We start from the raw sequence: 22,596 nt of genomic DNA on the forward strand, positions 1-22,596 counted from the left end.
CTAGCTGGGGTTTTATTGTAACAGAGTATTTCTACATTGCAATATTGATACTTTTACTTAAGTAAAAACATTTAGTACTTTTTCCACCACTGGAATTCAGTATGGTTTAACACCCTGGGCCAAGCTCAATACACAGGCAATGCAAGCACCTGTTCCAAACACCTAGTTCTGTGTATAATTATTGGCCTACGCATGTCCATATGTACACAGAACATACATGTGTCGGACAATTTGCGTTATCATCACAATGATCTCAAACATGGACAAGGGACGATCCTTCCCAATGCTATTTCCAATGAGAAATTGACCGAACGTAGGCCTTCTAAAATGCTGTGGAAACTTTCTAGAAACTTGTTTGTCACCCTCTACTAGCAGGGGATGTGTATCTTAATCCCACGCCAGTTGCTGAAGAGGTAGAACAACAGTGCATCACAATCCTGGCTTGGCTGAGATCCAACACACACCTGGGTATGAGTTTACTGATATGAAAAAGCAAATTGCTCACCAATGAAGATATCAGATTAGGTGAATTCTCAGCTGACTCAATAAGTGCAACACCAGCATATGCTGCATAAGCTGTTATATGTGTATATACTGTATATATAAATATACAGTATATATTCAGTTCAATTCAAAGGGAGGTTTATTGGCACGAGATTGCCAAAGTAAGTGTAAAAAACATAAATACAAATCACACCCAGTGTGAAGTGGGCGGTGTGGTCATCACAGTGGTCATCATAGTGATGGAAGCTCACTTCCCCAAAAAATTGATTTTTGGAAGTGCATAATCCTATTTATAGGTTATTAATGTCATCATGTGTCTCGCCAGCCAATCACAGTGCTGAATAGAGTCAGCCAATAGAGTCAGCCAATCACAGTACAGGAAAGTGGGCCAAGTGGGCCAATCACAGTGCAGGAAACTAATACTAATGAGGTGTCCCAACCCCACTTATAGGGGCGGCTACACCGCCCCAAAACAATAGAAACAAGACCAGGAGACCTGGTTCTGCCAGACCCAAAATGAAGTCCTAGTATGTAACACACCTACAAAACACTTTATAACTTAAGTTCAATAGTTCGTGACGAAAGGGGACGTCACAAACTTTTCTTTGGCTGGGGCCGGAGGACAAATGGCCCCTGCCCATGTATGACGAAAGGGGACGTCACAAACTTGTTTTTGGCTGGGGCCGGAGGACAAATGACCCCTGCCCATGTATGGACGAAACAGATACAAAGCCTCATGTAAGCCCGACCCCTTGGGTCTGGCAAAAAGTAGGAAAAGTATGTACTATAATATAGGTGTGTGTTTGTGTGTGTGTATATATATATGTATATATATTTGCTTCTCTCTCTCTCGCTGATCGAGCTTTGGTATGACGTCTCACACAATAGAAAAAGATGCTTAACAATGGAGATTTAAGCTGACGTCAACAGCCCCGATCTGCATTCTGTGATGTCAGCCATGTCCACAAATGGGCCGTTGCCTAACAACGCTGATTTGCGCTGACATCGGGCGTGTCCTGTCCATATATGGGCATATCATATGGCGATATGCGCTGTTGGGCAAGTCCAAATAGGAGCACCAGTAGATCAGTTAATGTGGAGAGCCACAGTGACGTGATCATAGCTCTATTGTAGATCGTTGATTATGAATTATCATCTTTCATAGACGATTCAAGGCGTATCATTTAATTTGGGATCAGCAGCATGGCTAGACGAGGTGGCAGAACCAACACATCCATCAACCTGGAGGCCCTGGGCATTGGTAGAGGAGAAGCTTTACCTCCGACCGCCATGGAACCTCCGCCCCCGTTCCCTCCCCTGACGGCCCAGCCGGCCTCGTTGCAGACGGGGCTGGATGTGGGGTACATGTTGGACTTGAAGCAGGAGCTCAGAGCTGCCTGCAAGAACCTCCACTTCTACGTCAGAAGAGCCGCACCGAGGAAGGACGTGGAACGGTACACTGACAAACACGGCACCGACCGGCCCAGAGACAACACCATGGAATTGAGCCCGGACCGGAGCCCGGACCCAAAGAGCTTTGCGTCAAAGTGAGAACGTTTCAGAGAAAAGCTCCGGCCGGTCCACCTCGAGTCAACGCGCTGAAGAAATCCATTTTGGCGGAGAAAGAGGAGGAGGACGGGGTTCTTTCCAAACTGGAGACTCAGGGGAAGGAGGAAGAGACGGAAAACTCTGCGGATGAGGATGATGAGGAGCAGGCAGAGGAGGAGGAGGAGGAGCTAGAAGACAAAGAGGAGCTGGAGGAGGAGACAGACTATATCATGTCATACTTTGACAATGGAGAGGACTCTGCAACAGACAGTGAATCCAATATGGATGAAGCCACCTACTAGAATCCTCCTCATGTCCTATACGCAATTTTTATTAGTAGAGTAATATCCTGCTTTTATTTTTCAGAAATGTTCAAAAGTATTGATAAATCCCCAAATCCCATATATGGAGTACCCAGATGTAATCAATATGACGTCATAGTAGTGACATCATAGATTGTCCTAGACTCCATATTTGGGTATGCCATCGGAACTCCATACATGGTCATAAAAGGGACTTCACAGAAATCTCCATATAGACGGGTACAACAGGTACTCTGACAATGGGTACAGTCTGGGCATTGCATAATCCGGTGGGGGCATGCATTTCCAACTTGCATCGTTCCCGACTTGCATTGTTCCCGAGTAGGTAGGCTGTAGTAGGGCAGCTTGACCATGTATGTACTGTATACTGTGGAGTGTAGCTAGGCAACCGCCTGACAGGTAAGCACCTCAACGGGGAGAGCCAGTGGGCCAGAGGCAGAGTACAGCCAAGAGGACCACGTCCCAGCCTAGGACGCATCACAGAGGGACGGTACCTGCCACTCTACCTCCTCAATCAACCTGATTTGGGCGCACCTGCGCTGGCCAGCTGGGAGCACCGACTCTAAAGAAAAGCACCGCCTCATTATTCACTGGCTCTCCACGTTGACCAGACGGGTGCTCAGGCGGTAAGCGATAACCTCCACTTATTTCTCCCTCTAGATGCATGGTGATTAAATGCCGTACTAATGTTAGCCTTCTCTGTTATAGGGAACATAGGACCCTTCTGAAGTCCGACGGAAATGTGCATGGACTGAGACACATGGAAATGTGCATGGCTAGAGAACCCGATTGGTAAGAACCTATGTTTGTTATGACCTTATTTACTTGCCTTTTGGAGCTCTCCATTCCCACCGTGCCATTATTCGAAATAAATGCTTTCAACATACTGTCTCCGAGTGTTGGTTTGGTTCAGTCTTCACAATACCCTTGCTGTGTATTACCTTGATGCTGTATACTTTGATATGCTGTTTTGTTTCATTCTTGTGATCTGTTTAACTTGTTTGCTTTCCTTTAATTCTCTTCTTTTGCTTGAATTAGTTTTCTTCTGCTTTGTTTGCCTGTTTTTTAATTTGTTCTTGTTCAGCACTTTCGTTCGACCTTGGTCGTTGAAAATGTGCTATATAAATAAAGTTTGATTTGAGGTACACAAGGGGGTACAATGGGTAACTCATACCTCAAACCCAACGGGCATCCTTCCCAATGGGAATCATTTCCAACAGGCCTATTTGTAAATTTGGGTCCCCGGGAGACGCCATCATTTATACTGGTCTTTGTGTTTTTATTGTTGTGTTACGGTTCTTACAGCACTTTGGTCAACGGCCGTTGTTTTTAAATGTGCTCTATATAAATACATGTGCACATTTGCATTGCATATCCGTGACCCTGCCACAAGACAGACGCCAAAGAACACTAAAAGGAGATGTATTTACTATTTAGTCAGGCTACAAAAAGCCAGAACAGTATAAAATCCCAACAATCAATTATTCATTCTTGAAAAGGCATTTACATCAATTCAAGACATTTATACGCAGTATGGATGGTAACTTAAATTCTTTCAAGGCTGAACTTACTTACAACCATACAGACGGTACACAGCTTCATGAAGAAAGTGAAATGCAAACCAGCTCAAAGAGCTTATCTACCCTCGTTAAATGAAGAAAAAAAAATCTAATACGTTTTGAAACAAAGGGAGCATACTCTTAAGAGGTCTCTCAAGAAGAGTAGAACCGAGAAATAATGTTGCCCTGTCATATTATGATGTATCATATTAAGTAGATGCATCCCACACTTTATGGGGTATCCTGCCGTGTTATCTTCCCTGTGTTTGAATGTTGGATTGCTGTTACGCTGCCTATAATGCATTTTAATGTTTGCATAGTTCTACTCATTTGTCTGTGCATAATGTGTTATGTATGCTCTTTTATGTGTCTTCATCCATCAACCTGCCCAGAGGGACTTCAGATGAAAAGGGCTACATCTGGCACGTTCACATGGTGTACCTATGTTCTCATGTTTATCGACGTGCATGGTCGCTTTTTGAAGTTAAATAAACCTCAAACCAGAAAAATACAAATGAAAATATACCATCATCTTTTCAATTCAAAGTAAAACATTCATTTGAAGTCATTCAAGCATTTTGGTAATCAGAACCCTGTCAGGTTCCGTCTCTGTGTCATATTTTGTTGTGATGTTGTCTCCTGTGGTGTTCTTAGGTCTTACTTTACTGCTGTTCCTTATATTTTGAAGCAACATTCCTAGTGGTTCCTGTTGTCTTTGTAGCTGTTGTCTGTCTTCTCTCACCTACCCTGTGAGTTTAATCATTCGAGTCACCATGTGTCCTCCTCTTTGCCCCAGCCAATCCCTGTGTTGATTGTCTTTGAGTTTTACCAGCGTCTAGCTAGTTTCCCTCCGAATATATGCCTGTTTGTTCCTCTGAGTGAATTCTTTATCGGATCCTCTGTTTATTCAACCTGTGTTTGCTGTCAGTTCTGCCACCCTGTGTTTTGTACAGACTGGAGAAATTAAACTTTGTCTTCACTTCGAGATGGATTCCGTTTTCCTGCATTTGGGTCGAGCTTATAGGAAAACCCCATGCCTTTACACAATAAATCCCAAAACAATTATTGTCATAAGTTTAGATCATTGTAGTTGCGTATTGCCTCTGGACAGCAAGCACTGCTTTCAGGCACTTAATGAAGGGACTTATTTTTCACGGTCTTATGGAATGCATTTATTTCTGGCTAAATAACGTCATGTTTGACAAGATGACAGACATCCTTTTATTAGTAATAAGGTTGATATAGCTCCTTGAAGGCGAGTTGTGTGTGTTTGTATGAACTCGCACAGCCTCAGTCTCATTCCAGTCAAATAAAAGCCTTCCAGCGTTTCATACACGGTCCCGCCATATACTTGTTTTTGACCTAGTCTTATTTCATATTGTCTCAATCCCCATAGGGAGGGATTTTCATTTTCTACAGCCACCCCACAGCCACAGGTCGACACGGCAATAGACAGTGATCCTGTTCCCAGACATCCACCCACTGGAGAGGGATAGAGGAAGGGATATTTCTGCTCTGTGATCCCCAGCTAGGCTAGGACCTTCACGGTGTTCTTTTCAAGGGTTCTTATTTTAGTTTTACCTTAATCTCATGTACAATGCGCTGATACTGTTTTTGCACCTTAAATGCCAAATACCTCGCACATACCTCCTGCCATGTTCATGCACCTTATGTCTAACCTCATGTACGTACGGTACCAGCTGGATATGTGTAGATATCTTTTGTTTGATTATTCTTTTTCTCCTTGCTCTACCTGTCATCCACCCTCTCCTTTTCTTCTCTCTTTCTGAAAACAACAAAAACAATGGAGCTTGCACAAAAACTAATTTCACGCACTTCTTTACACCCGTAAACCTGTGATGTGACAATACAATTGATTCAGATTTTTTGGGGGGGTTTCCATGCTCGATTGAGGGACTGAGTTCAGGGAAGGAGTATCGCTTTGTTTCCATTGTTAAATGTGTGTCGGTAAACAAGTAAACTTGATTGACTTCACAGAGCAGTGCTGCTACTGTAGGCGCCTTGGATTGAATGCTTGCTCAAGGACACGTCAGCAGGGCAGACGCGAGGCTTGGAGTGTTCGTCCCTCCAGTCCCACGTCTTTTATTACTGTCTGCACAACATACACGGCAAAATCCTGCAGTATTAATTTAACTAAGAGTGCATAACCCTCAGCGTTCGATTAGCACTTACAAGATTTGCAGTGCATTATGACACCCCTCATTTTCTTCTTTTTAATTTAGAGTAGCCAATATTTTTTTTACCCCCTTTTTCTCCCCAAGTTAGTCGTCATGCCAATTGATTCCTCCCCACACATATTTCTGTGTTGTCACTGCTGTTGTATCCTACTAACTCACCTGCCAGTGAGGAGCCCCCACCAGGAGGACATAGGGCATTTGTCCCACTCCTCCCGCCCAACTGATGGGTGCCGCCCCCAGTCCGTAGGAGTACACGCAATGACCAATATCACCCTCCTACCCGACCGGCTTCCCTCCCTCGAAAACGGGCCAATTGACGCCCGACAAAACCGGTTGAACCACGGTGTATTCGAACGCACAACCTCCGTAGTGGTGGGCAGGGACTTTCCCACTGTGCCACCCGAGCGCCCATCATTTTCCACACTGAAATCATACTGGTGGTGCAACTACCTGTATTGGTAACAGCAAATGTTATTCTAAGAGCCATATCACGAAATGCAGTAACGCAGTCAGTGATTCTCAAAACACTGACTGCAAAAACAAATTTCGGGATGCATTAGGCTACATACCAAATGGAACGCCATAAGGGCCCATTTGGCTCCTAACTATTACTCATTTAGCTGGGGACCCCCTGGAACCACCTCAAGGACCCCCTTAGGGGTGTCCTGGACCCCACGTTGAGGAGAACCTGCGTTCTATCTTACAGAACTAACGAGTTGTTTTCTCACAGTGAGTCCACTGACCTTTTTCCCCTCTTTGTCAGAGGTGGGGTTGTTGGTGATCTTAAAGACGTTGAAGTCAAGGATGTCTTTCAACTCGTAGATGTCTCCCCTTCTCTTACATACGATGACAGCCACGTCAAACAAGAAAATGTGCCTGCAATACACGACTAGTCAGCAAAAACATTCTCCCTGGTCCACTCCTAAAATAGTTGTTTTATGAAAAGTCACATTTTGAATTGATATGTTTTGTAAGTAAATTGCTCTAATTTGAAATGACTAAATGACATCCATAACAGTCAACAGTGATGAGCGGTATTGTCAAGTATAGGCAATTTTTGTTGTTGTAGTATATGATTGTGGCAGGCGACTGATATCTCATTTTGGGTGTCAGGGTTACATTGCATAAACTGGCGGGGTCGCCCGTTGGGTGCCCAAGGACTCACATGGCTTAGTCCAGCTCACAAGCAGCGAGCCTCTCATCACTATTAACCCGTTCAATCCAGGAACGCATCTGTGTCATTTTAGATTTGAGCTATAAGCATTATTTTATACTTTGGCTATTCAAAAACAGCAGATCTACAAGCTCGTAGCGCGGCACTCGGTGCCGTGCTATGAGCTATTTTTTTAATCGCGAACATTTGTGCAAATCTTTTAAAGCAAACATTTTTAACTCAAATTTTTGCTTCTGGGGGTCCCCGGAACAAAATATTTTGAGATGAAGGTCCGCGGCCAAATACATATCATTTTGGGGGTCCTTGACATGAAAACGTTTGAGAACCACTGATATAGCAACATACGTTTTTTTTTCCCAAAACTGTTAGGATTTAGACGACTTTTGTAGAATCGGCCAAATTGCTAAAAAAAAATCACGATTTTTCAAAAATAGCAGATCTACAAGCTCATGAGCTATGCCCCTGTATATCTGCTATTTTTCCGAATAGCCAAAGAAATCTAAAATGACAGAGATGCTTTCCCCGGATTGAATGGGGCTCAAAAAGGAATGTATCTCTCACCTATCCTGTTTCCTCTTGTCAAGGTTGGAGACCACGCGTACTTCTCCATCCCCTTTAGGCCGACCGTAGGCAATCAGGGGTTCTTTCTGAAAGCACAGAGCGGGGGGGAGTTTGTGGTTAGTATTCATAAATACAACACAGACTACAGGAACAATTTACTAGTGGCAACCAAGTAGCTGAGGGGGGGGGAAACAAAACACCCCAGCGTGGTACAGTCAAGACTAAGCAAAACTAAGTCTTTCAGACCGCTATAGGACTTTCCTCCGCAACTTTCTAATGCTTAACCCCATTTAGACCGGGAACGCAGCTGTGTGTCATTTTTAAGATTTGGGCTATTAAAAAAAATAGCAGATATACAAGCTCATAGCGCGGCACCGAGTGCCGCGCTATGAGCTTGTAGATCTGCTATTTTTTTGAAAAATCGTGAAAATGTGTGCAAATCTTTAAATATCTGTTTTTCTGTAACTCTGTTACAACTTCTGGGGGGGGGGGGGTCCCTGGAACAAAATATTTTGAGATGGGGGTCCGCGGCCAAAGATCATATAATTTTGGGAGTCCTGGATATGAAAAAGTTTGAGAACCACTGATTATAGCAAACAATCCAAAAACTAGGATTTAGAAGACATTTGTAGAATCCCCCCAGAAGCAAAGATTTGAGTTAAGAATGTTTAAAAGATTTGCTCAAATTTTAACTTTTTTCAAAAATAGCAGATCTACAAGCTCATTGCGCGGCACTCGGTACCGCGCAATGAGCTTGTAGATCTGCTATTTTTGAATAGCCCAAAGAAATAAAAAAAAAGACACTGATTCTTTCCCGGTCTTAAAGGGTTAAATGTACTGTGGAGTCACGATCTTTGACCGCCGTTCAGGTATGAGCATTTCCACAGGGCCGCCGCGCTCAGCACTATGAGGACAGCGTTCAGCACCACGGACAGCGCTCTGAGAAGCACCGGTGTAGAACAGCGCAGTGGAACAGCAAACAGCTGCTCCTATAATGTTCTGCACAGTGTCTCGGTAAACAAGTCAGATCAAGTCAATTCGTCTTCATTACGACTGCGATGTCTGCTGACCCACATCCACATGCACAGAACAAAGAAACTAACACAGCACCTGACACACACACACACACACACACACACACACACACACACACACACACACACACACACACACACACACACACACACACACACAACAAGAAACAAGAAATGTTTTAAATCACCTCATAACATAACAGAGTGAGAGAGCAAACAGTTATGAAAGTCATTACAAAATGTTTTTTACCAGGTTTTCAATCGAGCGCTGGTATTGTTCAATCTCCCTTAGTGTCTCGTTGTCTCTTTTAACTTCGTTAACATACTGAGCAAGGTCCTGGTTCACACACACACACACACACACACACACACACACACACACACACACACACACACACACACACACACACACACACACACATATGGAGACAGAGAGAGAGAGAGAGAGAGAGAGAAAGGGAGAGAGAGAAAGAGAGAGAGAAACACAACACTTTATGTCATATAAATGTTAAATATACAAATAAGGGTCTGGGTGAAGGAGCATTGGCTAGGGCATTTTTTTGACTCCATACAAAACGTTAACACGTTTTGAGGCCTGGAAACATGAAAGGGCCACAGTGACATAGTGACAGGTGCAAAGTAAAGCCAAGGCTATGTTTTTTTTTCTCTCCTTCTCCTCACTTAACACCCACTAAGAGTAGAGAGAGAGAAGTGAGAGATTGATGGTTTCCCTTGTCCAATCACAGCTCACAGCTCCGAACCAGAGAGGCACACAGTGCCTTGTGATTGACCAACTTAAACCAGTGGAGTGAACAAGCCAAAATAGCAATGATTGCCCTCCATTTACTATAAACACAGCACTTATACCTTCATGGCATCCAGCGCAATCTTCAAGTTGCTCTTGTCCGCGCCGTCGAGAGTGTGTTTGACGAGCTCCTGTTAGAGGAGAAGAATACGGTGCAATGATGATGTGACTGGAACAGCTGTGGGTATACTGCTGTCCTTTTGTGTGAAATTAACCAACTTTAATAATATAATAGCCGCCATTGACCGTGGTCCCCCTACGCTACTTGGTCCCCTCCTTTTTTCCCTCTCCACCAAATATCTTTGCCGGAAATAACCGTTCTACCAGCTCACAACGAGGCGCAAAGTAACACATTGTATGCTTGTAGATCGGCTATTTCCGTGGATTGTTCGCCTGTTATGACATATGCCCAGAATAAGGATGCTACTGTATATATTCATGTGGTTAAGAGCAGTGGTGTAAAGTAACTAAGTACATTTACTCAAGTACTGTACTTAAGTGCAATTTTGAGGTACTTTTACTTTACTGGAGTATTTCCAATTATCAGTACTTTTACTTCTACTCCACTACATCTCAGAGGCAAATATTGTACTTTTACTCCACTACAATTATTTGAAAACTTTATTTATAACTAGTTACTTTGCAGATACAAATTATTACGTTATAAAACATACATTAACCACTATTTAATACACAAAAATAGATCTGCTATTTTCAAATATTGTTGTACTTTTACTTTTGGTACTTTAATACATTTTGATACCAATACTTTTGTACTGTTACTCAAGTAAATTTTTAATTCCGAACTTTTACTTGTAATGGAGTACTTCTTTATTGCAGTATTGATACTTTTACTTAAGTAAAACATTTGAGTACTTTTTCGACCACTGCTCTTGGCCAGGAGGGACTACTCTTGCTGAGCAGGAGATATTGTGTTTCCCATGCTAGGCGACACAGGTTTGATCATTCTATTCCATTCAACCAAAAAAAAGGGGGATAACATGAATTTTGATGTGGTTTTATTCCCAACACTAAACGAATAACACCAGATTAGTGATGCTTAGTTGCACTCCACTGACTCCCTGTGAAGTACAGAATAGAATTTAAAATCCTTTTCCCCGTCTATAAAGCCCTTAATGGTCAGGCAGAAAGGCACCATCATATTTAAAGAGCTCATTGTACCCTATTACTAGAAGAATACTGCGATCCCAGAATGCAGGCCTATACTTGTGGCCAGTGGTGTAAAGTACATTTACTCAAGTACTGTACTTAAGTACACTTTTGAGGATTTTTTACTTTACTGGAGTATTTTCCCATTTTCAATACTTTTACTTTGACTACTTCTACTCCCATTACATCTCAGAGGCAAATATTGTACTTTTACTCCACTACAATTATTTGAAAACTTTAGCTACTTTGCAGATTTAGATTATTATTACAAAACACACATTAACCACTTCAGCCCTACAGTATATACATTTCAGCCATTTGAAAATATGCTTGTGGCTCTATAGAATCTCCAAGAGTATAGAACGGGAAGCAGAGCCTTCAACTATCAGGCTCCTCTCCTATGGAACCATCTCCCAGATTCAGTCCGCGGGAAGCGGACACCCTCTTTACGTTTAAGAGTATATAGGCATTATCTTTCCTTTTTGATAAAGCTTATAGTTAGGTCTGGCTCAGGCTGGGACTATAGCCCTTACCCTTAATTTGTTATGCTGCTATAGGCTTAGACTGCCCTCTCTTCTCCTCTACCTCTCCATCTGTATGGATTCATGTTACTAACTTGCCTATATCCAGTGGTGGAAAAAGTACTCACATTTTTTACTTAAAGGACAACTTTGTTTTTTTACAACCACGGTTTATATTTAAAGGGATACTTCACTTTCACATAAAATAAACATTAAAAATATATATAAAAAAAATGAAATAAGTTATGGCAAAATAAAGGCCCCCTCACACATTAGTAGGACACTCTAATGCGTGAGGGGGCCATGAATTTTCCATAACTTTTTTCATTTATTTTTAATATATTTTTTAAATGTTTCCCCGGCCCTAAAGTGAAGTATCCCTTTAAGCTTGTAATTAAAGTAAATAAAAGATGAGTGTTATTTTTTTTCCATTTACTGCTTCATATAGTTTTAGCAATTTCCGCGATATTTTTTACAGTGGGCGGGGGCATTCTGTCCAGTGGCTAAATATGCCTTTTTTACACAATAAAAAAGGTCCTGTCTGTCTTTGATGGCCAAATGTGAGTTATTGGGGGCTAGAAGAGCTACTGTAAATATTAATAAAGAAAACGCTGGGTTATTGTGTAAAAAAAAGACATATTTAGCCACTGGACAGAATGCCCCCGCCCACTGTATAAAAAGATTGCGAAAATTGCTAAAACTATAGAAAGCAGTAAAAAATATTTTTTTAACACTCATCTTTTATTTACTTTAATTACAATCTAAAACATAAACCTTTGTTGTAAAAAAACTAAGTTGTCCTTTAAGTAAAAGTGTCAATACTGCAATGTAGAAATACTTTGTTACGAGTAAACGGCCCGTGTTCAAAATGTCACTTGAGTAAAAGTACAAAAGTATTGGCATCAAAATATACTTAAAGTACCAAAAGTGAAAGTATACTAAAATGTTTGAAAATAGCAGATCTACAAGATCACAACGCGTCGCAATGCGACGCGTTGTGAGCTTGTAGATCGGCTAAAGTGGTTAATGTATGTTTTGTTATTTGATCATTAATATCTGCAAAGTAACTAGTAACTAAAGTTTTCAAATAATTGTAGTGGAGTAAAAGTACTATATTTGCCTCTGAGATGTAGTGGAATAGAAGTAAAATTATCGAAAATTGGAAATACTCAAGTAAAGTAAAATAAATACCTCAAAATTTTACTTAAGTACAGTACTTGAGTAAATGTACTTAGTCACTTTACACCACTGTTCATGACCAACTGAGGTCCAGTTTTATTAAAGAAAGTTTGGAGAGAGAAAAATAAAATACTTTTGTATTTTTACGTACTTTTAACTTGTTTTAAGTGAAAGTTTGAATACAAGACTTTTACTTGTAACAGAGTATAATATCCTTCAAAAAAGTGAGTACTTCTTTCATCACTGTGTGTGCCTCCGTGGAGGATGGCTGAGAACACAGCGAGGTCACTGTCTATTACACAACCAATTAACCCATTCAGACCGGGAAAGCATCTGTGTCATTTTAGAGCTAAAAAGCATTATTTTATAATTTGGCTATTAGAAAATAGCAGATATACAAGCTCATATAGCACGTCACTTCATGCCGCGCTATGAGCTTGTAGATCTGCTATTTTTGAAAAATCGTAAAATATCAACATATTTTTTTTAAGCGAACATTTTTAACTCAAATCCTTGCCTCTGGGGGTCCCTGGAAAACATATTTTGAGGTGGGGGTCGGCGGCCAAATACATTTGGGGATTTTGGGGGTCCTTGACATGAAAAAGGTTTTGAGCACCACTGATATATAGCAACATAAAAAAATAATGTTTATTTAGAAGACATTTTATAGAATTGGCCTCAGGTCTTGCCCATCACATCGACCGCCAGAGGTTAATCTCATAATGTACTCACCAGTGCCAAGGTGTTTTTGTTGTTTTTTTGTTTTTTTCATGTCGCCATAGATTTTGTTAAAATCCTTAAGATTGAGCTCTACACGGTCTGTTTACATCCGCGAGATCTCCCTGTATCTCCCAGTGAAGATCGCGTGTCAAACGGGGTATCCATGTTGTAGTTAGAGCGGATTACGTTAAACAGTGAAATGCGAGGAGAAAAAACTACAGGAAGAGAATTGAGTTTCAGTTTCGTCTGTAGAATGGGAGCGGGCGTGATCGTCAAAACCGGATCCCAAATAATTCTATTTCCGGTCATCAAACCGGAAACGGAAGTGGATCAAAAAAATTCCGAAAGTGCACCCGGACCGCGCATGCGCGAAAAGACCGCAGCCCGTAGGGCTACGGTCTCGGCGCTTAACAGTTGGATTTAACGGACCGTAGGACTACGTTCTTGGCGGTTAATGTGTTAAAAGAGGGAAAGAATCTGTGTCATTTTTAGATTTCTTTGGCTATTCAAAAATAGCAGATATACAAGCTCATAGCGCGGCACCGAGTGCCGCGCTATGAGCTTGTAGATGTGCTATTTTTGAAAAATCGTGAAAATGTGTTCAAATCTTTGTATATATATATTTTTTTTAAAGCGAACATTTGTAACTCAAATCTTTGCTTCCGGGGGGGTCCCCGGAAAAACATATTTTGAGATGGGGGTCCGCGGCCAAATACATATCATTTTGGGTGGTCCTTGACATGAAAAAAGTTTGAGAACCACTGATATTATAGCAACATAACTTTTTTTCTAAAAACTGTTTAGAAGACATTTGTAGAATCCCCCAGAAGCAAAGAGTTGAGTTACAAATTGCACTTAATGTTCATGATTTTTCGAGAACTAGAAACAAGAAAAATAGCAGATATTAAGCTCATAGCGCGGCACCGAGTGCCGCGCTATGAGCTTAATATCTGCTATTTTTTTATAGCCAAAGAAATCATAGAAATGACACAGAGATGCGTCCCCGGATTGAAGGGGTTAAAAGCCACTCCATCCAGGCTGTCCTCGTGCAGCCCTGCAGGCGCCGGCCCGCCGCTCACTTGATTCATACCAAACCAGAGGGGGACCGGCAGTGTCAGTGTCAGTGGTGTAAAGTAATTAAGTACAATTTTGAGGTACTTTTACTTTACTGGAGTATTTCCAATTTTCAATACTTTTTTACTTCTACTCCACTACATCTCAGAGGCAAATGTTGTACTTTTACTCCACTACAATTATTTGAAAACTTGAGTTACTAGTTACTTTGCAGATGTAAATTATTACATTTTAAAACATACATTAACCACTTTAGCCCTTTTTTTTATACCTAGGCTATTTGAAAATAGCAGATCCACAACGCGACGCATCGCGACGCGCTGTGGATCTGCTTGTAGATCTGCTAGATCTGCTTTTTTCAAACATTTTTGTACTTTTACTTTTGGTACTTTAGTACATTTTGTACATTTTGATACCAATACTTTTGTACTTTTACAAATTCGAGGACGCCCATATTAATGTATTTGTCCACGGACCCACCCCCCGTCCCCCCAATATTGTGTGTGTGTGTGTGTGTGTGTGTGTGTGTGTGTGTGTGTGTGTGTGTGTGTGTGTGTGTGTGTGTGTGTGTGTGTGTGTGTGTGTGCGTGTGCGTGCGTGCGTGCGTGCGTGTGTGAATGTAGCATATATTTTCATGTCTTGACATAAGACCCGGGATTATAAGAGACCAAAAACATCAATAAACAATATCACATTCACTTCTTGTAAAACATATTTAGTTAATATACCCAGAAATAGTGCGAATACATTATTTTCAAAAGTCCATGCAGGTCTCATGCATGTTGTGTGTGTGTGTGTGTGTGTGTGTGTGTGTGTGTGTGTGTGTGTGTGTGTGTGTGTGTGTGTGTGTGTGTGTGTGTGTGTGTGTGTGTGTGTGTGTGTGTGTGTGTGTGCATGCGTGCGTGCGAGAGAGAGAGACAGTGCAGTCTACAGTTAAGTAAAAAAAGAAAAGAAAAAATGAGGCAAATCTGTCAACAAATATTTAGAAATTGATGAGATTAAAGGTTTCATGACATGCTGATTTACAAAACATTAAGATTATATTTAAGATTAAATGACTCGACAAGAATCACTTGGACTTCATTTTCCCTTTTCTTTTCTTTTGTTTTGCAGTGACACTGAGTTGACACAACGGAGCAAAACATGGAGGATGTCGCCCTCATGTGGTCATTCTGATTATGACATGACAAACAGTGCAAGATGAGCTGTTGAAAAGGTCAACAACAAAATAGCAGTGCATTGTTTACATTGGAGAGGGGTGACATAACAGGTATCCTGGGTAACTCCTCCCAGGTGTGTAATAGTAGCTATGTTACATGTTTGAATGAATGGTTAATAGAGTGCTGAAAAACAAACCTCAGCAAATATTCCCTGAATAAATAAAGATTGAAAGTGTACATACCTGCACATATTCCCCCAATAAATAAAGATTGAAAGTGTATACCTGCAGAAGGAGATGGTATTTGAGGACTCTCTGCATGGGAACAACCAGGAGGTCCCTCAGTTTAAACTTTCCGTTGTTGGCCCTCTTAGAACACTCCTATAGCAGACACAACAACAACCATCAAACAAGAGCAGTATTGTTCAGTACATCCATTCACAACACTCTTCATCTATTATTAACCCATTAAGACGTGAGGCCGATTCTACAAATGCCTTCTAAATCAGTAGTTCTCAAACTGAATAATTGATAATTGTACCCCAAATTTATATATATTTGGCCGCGGACCCCCATATGAAAATGTTTGTGCCAGGGAGGGGCCCCTAGAAGAGAAGATTTGTTACAAAAAACTACACTTTCCAAAAAAAAATCAAACGCTTTCAAGATTTTTATTTTTCAAAAATAGCAGATGTACAAGCTTGTAGATCTGCTATTTTTGAATGGTCAACGCTAAAATCTAAAATGACAGAGATGTTTAGCCGGTTTTAATGGGTTAAGAACAGTACTGTGAAATACATCACAACACTCCATCTTTAATTGCAAACCATGCCTAGTTTGAGGCAGCACACAACTACCTTATATTCCTTTTCAATAGAATCCAATATATATATTATTGAAAAGTAACCTGAATGTGTGTGTGAAAGTAACACATCCAACACTCCACAGTACACAAAATAGACACAATATAGGACAGTTTAAAAGATGTCTGTAATGATTGTCACCAGCTCGAGCATTGAAATAAAGATTTATTGTGTGTAGATATCTGATAAAGGACTGGTTCTCCAGACAGACACAAAATACGTATGTGCGAATAGCCTCAGCTGCTGAGTACCCTGTGCGTGCGTGCGTGCGTGCGTGCGTGCGTGCGTGCGTGCGTGCGTGCGTGCGTGCGTGCGTGCGTGCGTGCGTGCGTGCGTGCGTGCGTGCGTGCGTGCGTGCGTGCGTGCGTGCGTGCGTGCGTGCGTGCGTGCGTGCGTGCGTGCGTGCGTGAGTTATCCTGTTGTTTGTTGACTAGACTTCATGCCAACAATCTGATGTCTATTGTGTGTGCAATGCATGTTCAGGACTAATCTCCCAAACCACTGCACCAATCATCAACTTTCTTGTCCACGCTGCCAGTAGGAAAAGAACATAATGATTGTTCTCATGTTTTCTTTAATAAAAAAAAAAGTTTGGTTTGTCAATGTTTTCTTTTCGTACTTCTTTTAGTGAGCTTGTTGGCAGTGAGCACACTTATGTTATTATTACGTTTTTTACATGGCTGCCAGTTCCCACCTGATGTTGTGTGGGAGTTCAGACTGCTCCGCACCGTACTGAAGAACTGCTAGCTTGCATAACGTCTTCAGACTAGGACTCAAATCTAAGACATACAGGTCATCAGTGGGTGTGCAGACTTCGTGCTGAATATTTTTGTATCCTCCAAAGAGAATGATACGTTCTCCCACCACGCAACAGCTCATACCATACATTGGACACGGGCATTTCCCTTTGGCGTCAACCTTCTTCCAGGAGAACGTTTCTGGACTGAATTTCCACAGATCATTGAGGGCCTGGCCCCTGTTGCAGCCACCAAATATATACAGCTCTCCATTGTAGGCAAATGCTGAATGACTCCAGCGTCCTTCTGGAAGAAGCTGTACAGAATCCATGCTCAGCCAGCAGTTGGTCTCTGTGTCAAACACTCTGATTTTGCCGTAGTAGGACTTCCGATCCCCTTGGCCCCCAAATACAAACATCTTTGTCCCGATGATGGTGGCAGAGTGACCTGCTGAAGCTGGTGGTGGAGAGCCTCTGGTGTTAATTAAAGACCAGACCATTGTGGTGGTGTCCAACTTGTAGATGTCATTAATCCATCTCAGCTTGGTTACTCCTCCATGGATAAAGATGACCTTCCCCAAGACACAGGCTGAGTGGTAGCACCTCCCCTCTGGAACAGTCCCAGAAATCCTTGGTTTTAACCATCTGTGGGTGTCGACATCAAATGCATAAAGCACATTGCAGTAAGGAACACTCCCCCAGTTGTAGACTGTATCTTCTATCAGCACAGCTGTGGGGCCCTTGTGCATGTGGGAAACCTTGTGGTAACGTTCTCCTCCTCCAGTTTTCAGTGGAGGCAACTTCATCCAGCATAAAGACACTGTGTTGAAGATGTGGACATCATCATTGTTGTAGGTCTCTCCATCACAGCCTCCAAAGGAATAAAGTTTGTTCCTCACTGCTACATGATAGGCTTTCTTTGGTCCCCCTGCTTTGGAAACGGTCCAACACAACATGTCGGTCGGTCGGTCGGTCGGTCGGTCGGTCGGTCGGTCGGTCGGGTTCTATCTCTCAACGTCTACAGTCATTTTCAATACAGTGCGTCATCTTCTGGTTATTCTGGTGTGAAATCACACGCGACACAAACTGTTGCCATGCATGCCATAACAACGCCAATTTGTACAGCTATTCTTATCTTTACCCTTTTACTCTGGCAATATTACTTTAAATGGCTACCTTTCGGCATAGCATCTGCCCCCGAACAGAATGGTGACAGAGGTCACAGAAGAGCTCGAGGGCGTTGTTTGCCACATGGATGATGTGCTGGTCTGAGGCCGAACACAAGAGGAGCATGACGCTCGCCTGCATGCTATGCTGGGGAAGATCCAAACGGCAGGCATCACTCTGAGCATTGATAGATGTGACCTGTCAAAGCCAGAGGTGACCTTTCTAGGCCACGTGATCTCTGCCAGTGGCATCAGGCCAGACACGGGCGAGACAGAGGCCGCAAGGAAGACGCAAGAGCCAACGACTGTGAACGAGTTGAGAAGTTTTCTCGGCACGCTAAATCAGCTCAGGAAGGTCGTGCCGGAAGGACGAGCCTCTGTCGAAGAAGAACCGCTCGATTTTACGGATTTTATCCGTAAACCTTAAAACGGACAAATTGCAGATCTACAAGCCTGCATACAAAATGTGTGTGTAACAGGGCTGCTGAGATGTGGTGAGTGGTGAGTAAGTCATATTCCTTAATAAAAACAGTGTTCAGACGTGTCTGACCTCCAGCTTCAATCGAACATCCTCCTTGTCCTTACAGATGACGTCTAGGACAGCGATGGCCGTCTCCACTCGGCTGCAGTATATACCATAGATCAGCAGTCTGCAGGCCAGAGACAACAAGAGATCATGTCCAGTATTTTTGATCTTTGAGAGATCATAAACATATTTCAAAAGACATTCTTTAAATTATGAGTCATGATCCATGTCCATATGGCAATTAACCCATTAAGACCGGGGACGCATCTGTGTCATTTAAAAATGTCTTTGGCTATTCAAAATATCTTTGTAAAATAGTGAATTTTTTTGCAAATCTTTGAATATATATATATTTTAAAGCTAACATTTGTAACTCAAATCTTTGCTTCTGGGGGTCCCTGGAACAACATATTTTGAGATGGGGGTCCGCGGCCAAATACAAACATTTTGGGGGTCCTTGACATGAAAAAGATTGAGAACCACTGGCATAGAAACATTAGGCATTAAACGATTTAGAAGACATTTTTAGAATCGGCTTCAAGTCTTAATGGGTTAATAGGCACACAAATTATCCAAAATTATCCAAAAAAGCGTGAGCTGGTAGATCTGCTATTTTCTCTAATCGGCAGAGATCAAAGTATATAGGGCATAACCCATTAAAACCGGGAAAGCATCTGTCATTCTAGATTTTAGCTATATACGTATATATAGCAACATACATTTTTCAAAAAACTCTTAGGATTTAGAACAGTGGTTTTGAACTGTGGATCTCAAAAATAGCCGATCTACAAGCTCACAGCATGTCACAGCGTGACACTTAGTGCCGCACTGCGAGCTTGTACATCTGCTATTCTTGGAAAATCTTGAAAATGTTTTTTTTTTAGCACAAATCTCCTCTTCTGGAGGTCCTTAGCACAAAACATTTTCAGGTGGGGGGTCCACAACCAAATACATAATGTTTGGGGGTCCTTGGCACAAAAACGCTTGATAACTACTGATTTAGAAGGCGTCAGAAACGTAATAATGGATTATATTAAGTGGTTAGTTAAACTCACTTCAGTCATTAAGAGAAGTGCAAAAGCAGAGTTAATCAATTAAGAACAAGAACCGCTTAAGAACCAACATGTTTTGTGCGTATGAGGGGGATACAGGTCTAGTAGTTGCTGATAGCTACCTGTCCTTGTAGGCGATGAAGACCTGGTAGAGGTTTAAGGCATTCTTGTTGACGATGGAGTCCTGGACATCGACCATCAGGCTCTTGTGCACTTTGACAAGGTCCTGGTGTCAAAGAGGGAAGTCATTAGTAATCCCTACGTTGTCCTGCTACATAATAACATGTGTATAGCCGGCTGATTGAACCTACCGGGATGTTGGCAAAAACTCTGTCGATTTCTGTCACGGAGAGGAACCTGTTCAAAGGAATGAGGAAATACTGCAAGAGAGAAACAACGGGTGGGGAAATCTCAGCGGGACATTCAGAACGTTTCACCTCTGTGGTGACTTTGAGATTCACACGCTGAAACTGTTAACCACTGTCAAACTGGTATCCCTATTTTTTCAAAAATGTTCAAAAGTAGCGAAAATAACCAATCTGCAAGCGTTGAGATGCGTTGTGAGCTTGCAGATCAGCTCTTTTCGGCATGTGGCACCGTTGTTCGATTGAAGTATAAAATAGGGCTTAAATGGTTAATTAATTAAGAAATTAATTAATTAATTAATTAACGGTAATACATTTTACAGATGTATGCTTAGCGAAACTAACAGTTGAACACAAATGAAACGTTGACACTGTGAGTTTTGAGAACTCTAAATGAATAAATAAATCCCAGTACACCTCCCAGTCCCCGGTACACTTCCCAGTACAGCGGAGAGAACAGAGGAGCAGTTCCATACCTTCTCTATGGACTCCAGAGTCTCCGTGTATTTCTCCTCTGTCTGTTTGATCTCCATCAAGCAACAGCTCCTGACATCTCTCTCCACCTGCTTCTGGAGGTACATCAAACATGTGTTTCATCACCTACACTTCACTGGGGAACGTTATGGATTTGTTTTGCCTCAATAATTTAACATTAAGGTGTGTGTGCGTGTGTGCGTGTGTGCGCGTGTGTGTGTGTGTGTGTGTGTGTGTGTGTGCGTGCGTGTGTGTGTGTGTGTGTGTGTGCATGCATGGTACCGGTGGTTGGTGATGCTCCGAGGTCTTCATGAGGTCTTCGTAGATCTCTCCGCTCTCATCGTAGTCTTCCTCCAGCTTGTAGACCGATGAGTACAAGTCCTCCTCATCCTCAGGGGAATTCTTACTAACACACACACACACACACACACACACACACACACACACACACACACACACACACACACACACACACACACACACACACACACACACACACACACACACACACACACACACACACAATGAAATATATACATTGTTTAATCAAATTAAACCAATTTCATCAACGAGACAAAGTATCAAATATGAGCCTGAGTGTTCATCGCTGATCTCTGAATGTCCACCTGTGTTTGCCAAATGTTTGCCTATTCTCTCAGAATGTTTGCCTACTATGACATGCCCAGAATAGGGAGGCCTTATAATACAAGAGGAGTTGACCTTCTCCTTACCTTACCTGCAACCACACACTCCCCCCATTACTCACTAACCACATCCCTGCACATCCTATCAGCTTTATAAGGTCAAAAGTTTCCAGTGGCTCTCAGAATTCGTATTCATTTATTTATTTATTTTTGACTTTTGGCACTGAATTTCAGTATACACCAGATCTGAATGTTCTTAAATAAACGTGGGTAGAATATCTACACAATATAAAACAGTGTCCAAAACAATTAGCTATGTCTAGTTTGTCAGCCTGAGGATATTTAGAACAACATAATATATTTCTAATAGTCAATAGCAATATCATAAGTGTCCTGTTCTTCCAGAAATAAGGTTCATGAATAATACCGCTCCAATGCCACGCTACCGGTGTTATCTACCCAGAAATACATTTTGGGGTTGTGGTGATGTCATGATGATTCGGTTTATGCTCTAAATGTAAATAGAAATAGGAAAACACTATGTAAGGGACACTATGTAAAACACTATGTAATGCCACTTTGAGGTGGGATCAACTTTCAGAAGTGGGTAGAGTAGCCAAAAACTGAACTGAAGTACAAGTAGTGTTACTTTAAAATAATAATGCAAGTAATTACTTAAGTAGTATCTTGTGAAAAAACTACTCAAGTAGCCTACTGAGTTACCTTATATGATCTGATTTATATAATGTTTAAATAAATATCTAAAATATAAAGGTCTCTCTGAGAGAATAAAACAAACAAAATAATGTGAATTTAAATGTTGTTTTAAAAATAAATAATTTAAAAGAAAATTTGTTTTACTTGTTAACACCTCCCTTACCCAAACGTAAAGGAGTATATATAAATATACTACATAAAAGTGTATAAAAGTATGTTGCATTAAAACTTCCCTAACAAGTACAATTTATTCAAAAGGTTACTTTAACTGGTAAATGTAACTCGTCAATCATCCACACGCACTTCTGTCAACTCTAAGCAGTGCTCAACAGCCCTCTGTCATTAACTACTACTAGATACAGTATTTAACCTATTTAGACCTGAGGCCGAACGACTAAATCCTGACCTAAGTTTTCTGAAAAACTTCAAATATTCATTCCAAAACTGCAAATAATGTATGTTGCTATATACTGTACATAGCAACAACTACCCCAAAAGGGATTCCCGGATTGAAAGGTATAGTT

General features: G+C 41.5%; 1 protein-coding gene across 1 annotated transcript in view; it reads right to left on the bottom strand.

Annotated features, from left to right (window-relative positions):
• LOC308093380 (guanine nucleotide exchange factor VAV3-like) overlaps positions 1–22,596 on the bottom strand; it is a gene marked incomplete at its 3' end in the record, with an annotated part of 92,798 nt that overhangs the window by 51,806 nt on the left and 18,396 nt on the right. Inside the window, exons 5-14 of the mRNA XM_080439716.1 lie at positions 20,994–21,117; positions 20,714–20,806; positions 20,184–20,252; positions 19,995–20,098; positions 18,845–18,944; positions 15,815–15,910; positions 9,769–9,837; positions 9,152–9,238; positions 7,868–7,953; positions 6,876–7,008 (exon numbers count right to left, since the gene is read on the bottom strand). Of these exons, the coding sequence (XP_080295842.1) occupies positions 6,876–7,008; positions 7,868–7,953; positions 9,152–9,238; positions 9,769–9,837; positions 15,815–15,910; positions 18,845–18,944; positions 19,995–20,098; positions 20,184–20,252; positions 20,714–20,806; positions 20,994–21,117 (961 nt within the window). The remainder of the gene's footprint in view (positions 1–6,875; positions 7,009–7,867; positions 7,954–9,151; positions 9,239–9,768; positions 9,838–15,814; positions 15,911–18,844; positions 18,945–19,994; positions 20,099–20,183; positions 20,253–20,713; positions 20,807–20,993; positions 21,118–22,596) is intronic.

The sequence above is a fragment of the Gymnoscopelus braueri genome (assembly GCF_963280865.1).
Source record: "Gymnoscopelus braueri genome assembly, chromosome: 10".
Classification (NCBI taxonomy): domain Eukaryota; kingdom Metazoa; phylum Chordata; class Actinopteri; order Myctophiformes; family Myctophidae; genus Gymnoscopelus; species Gymnoscopelus braueri.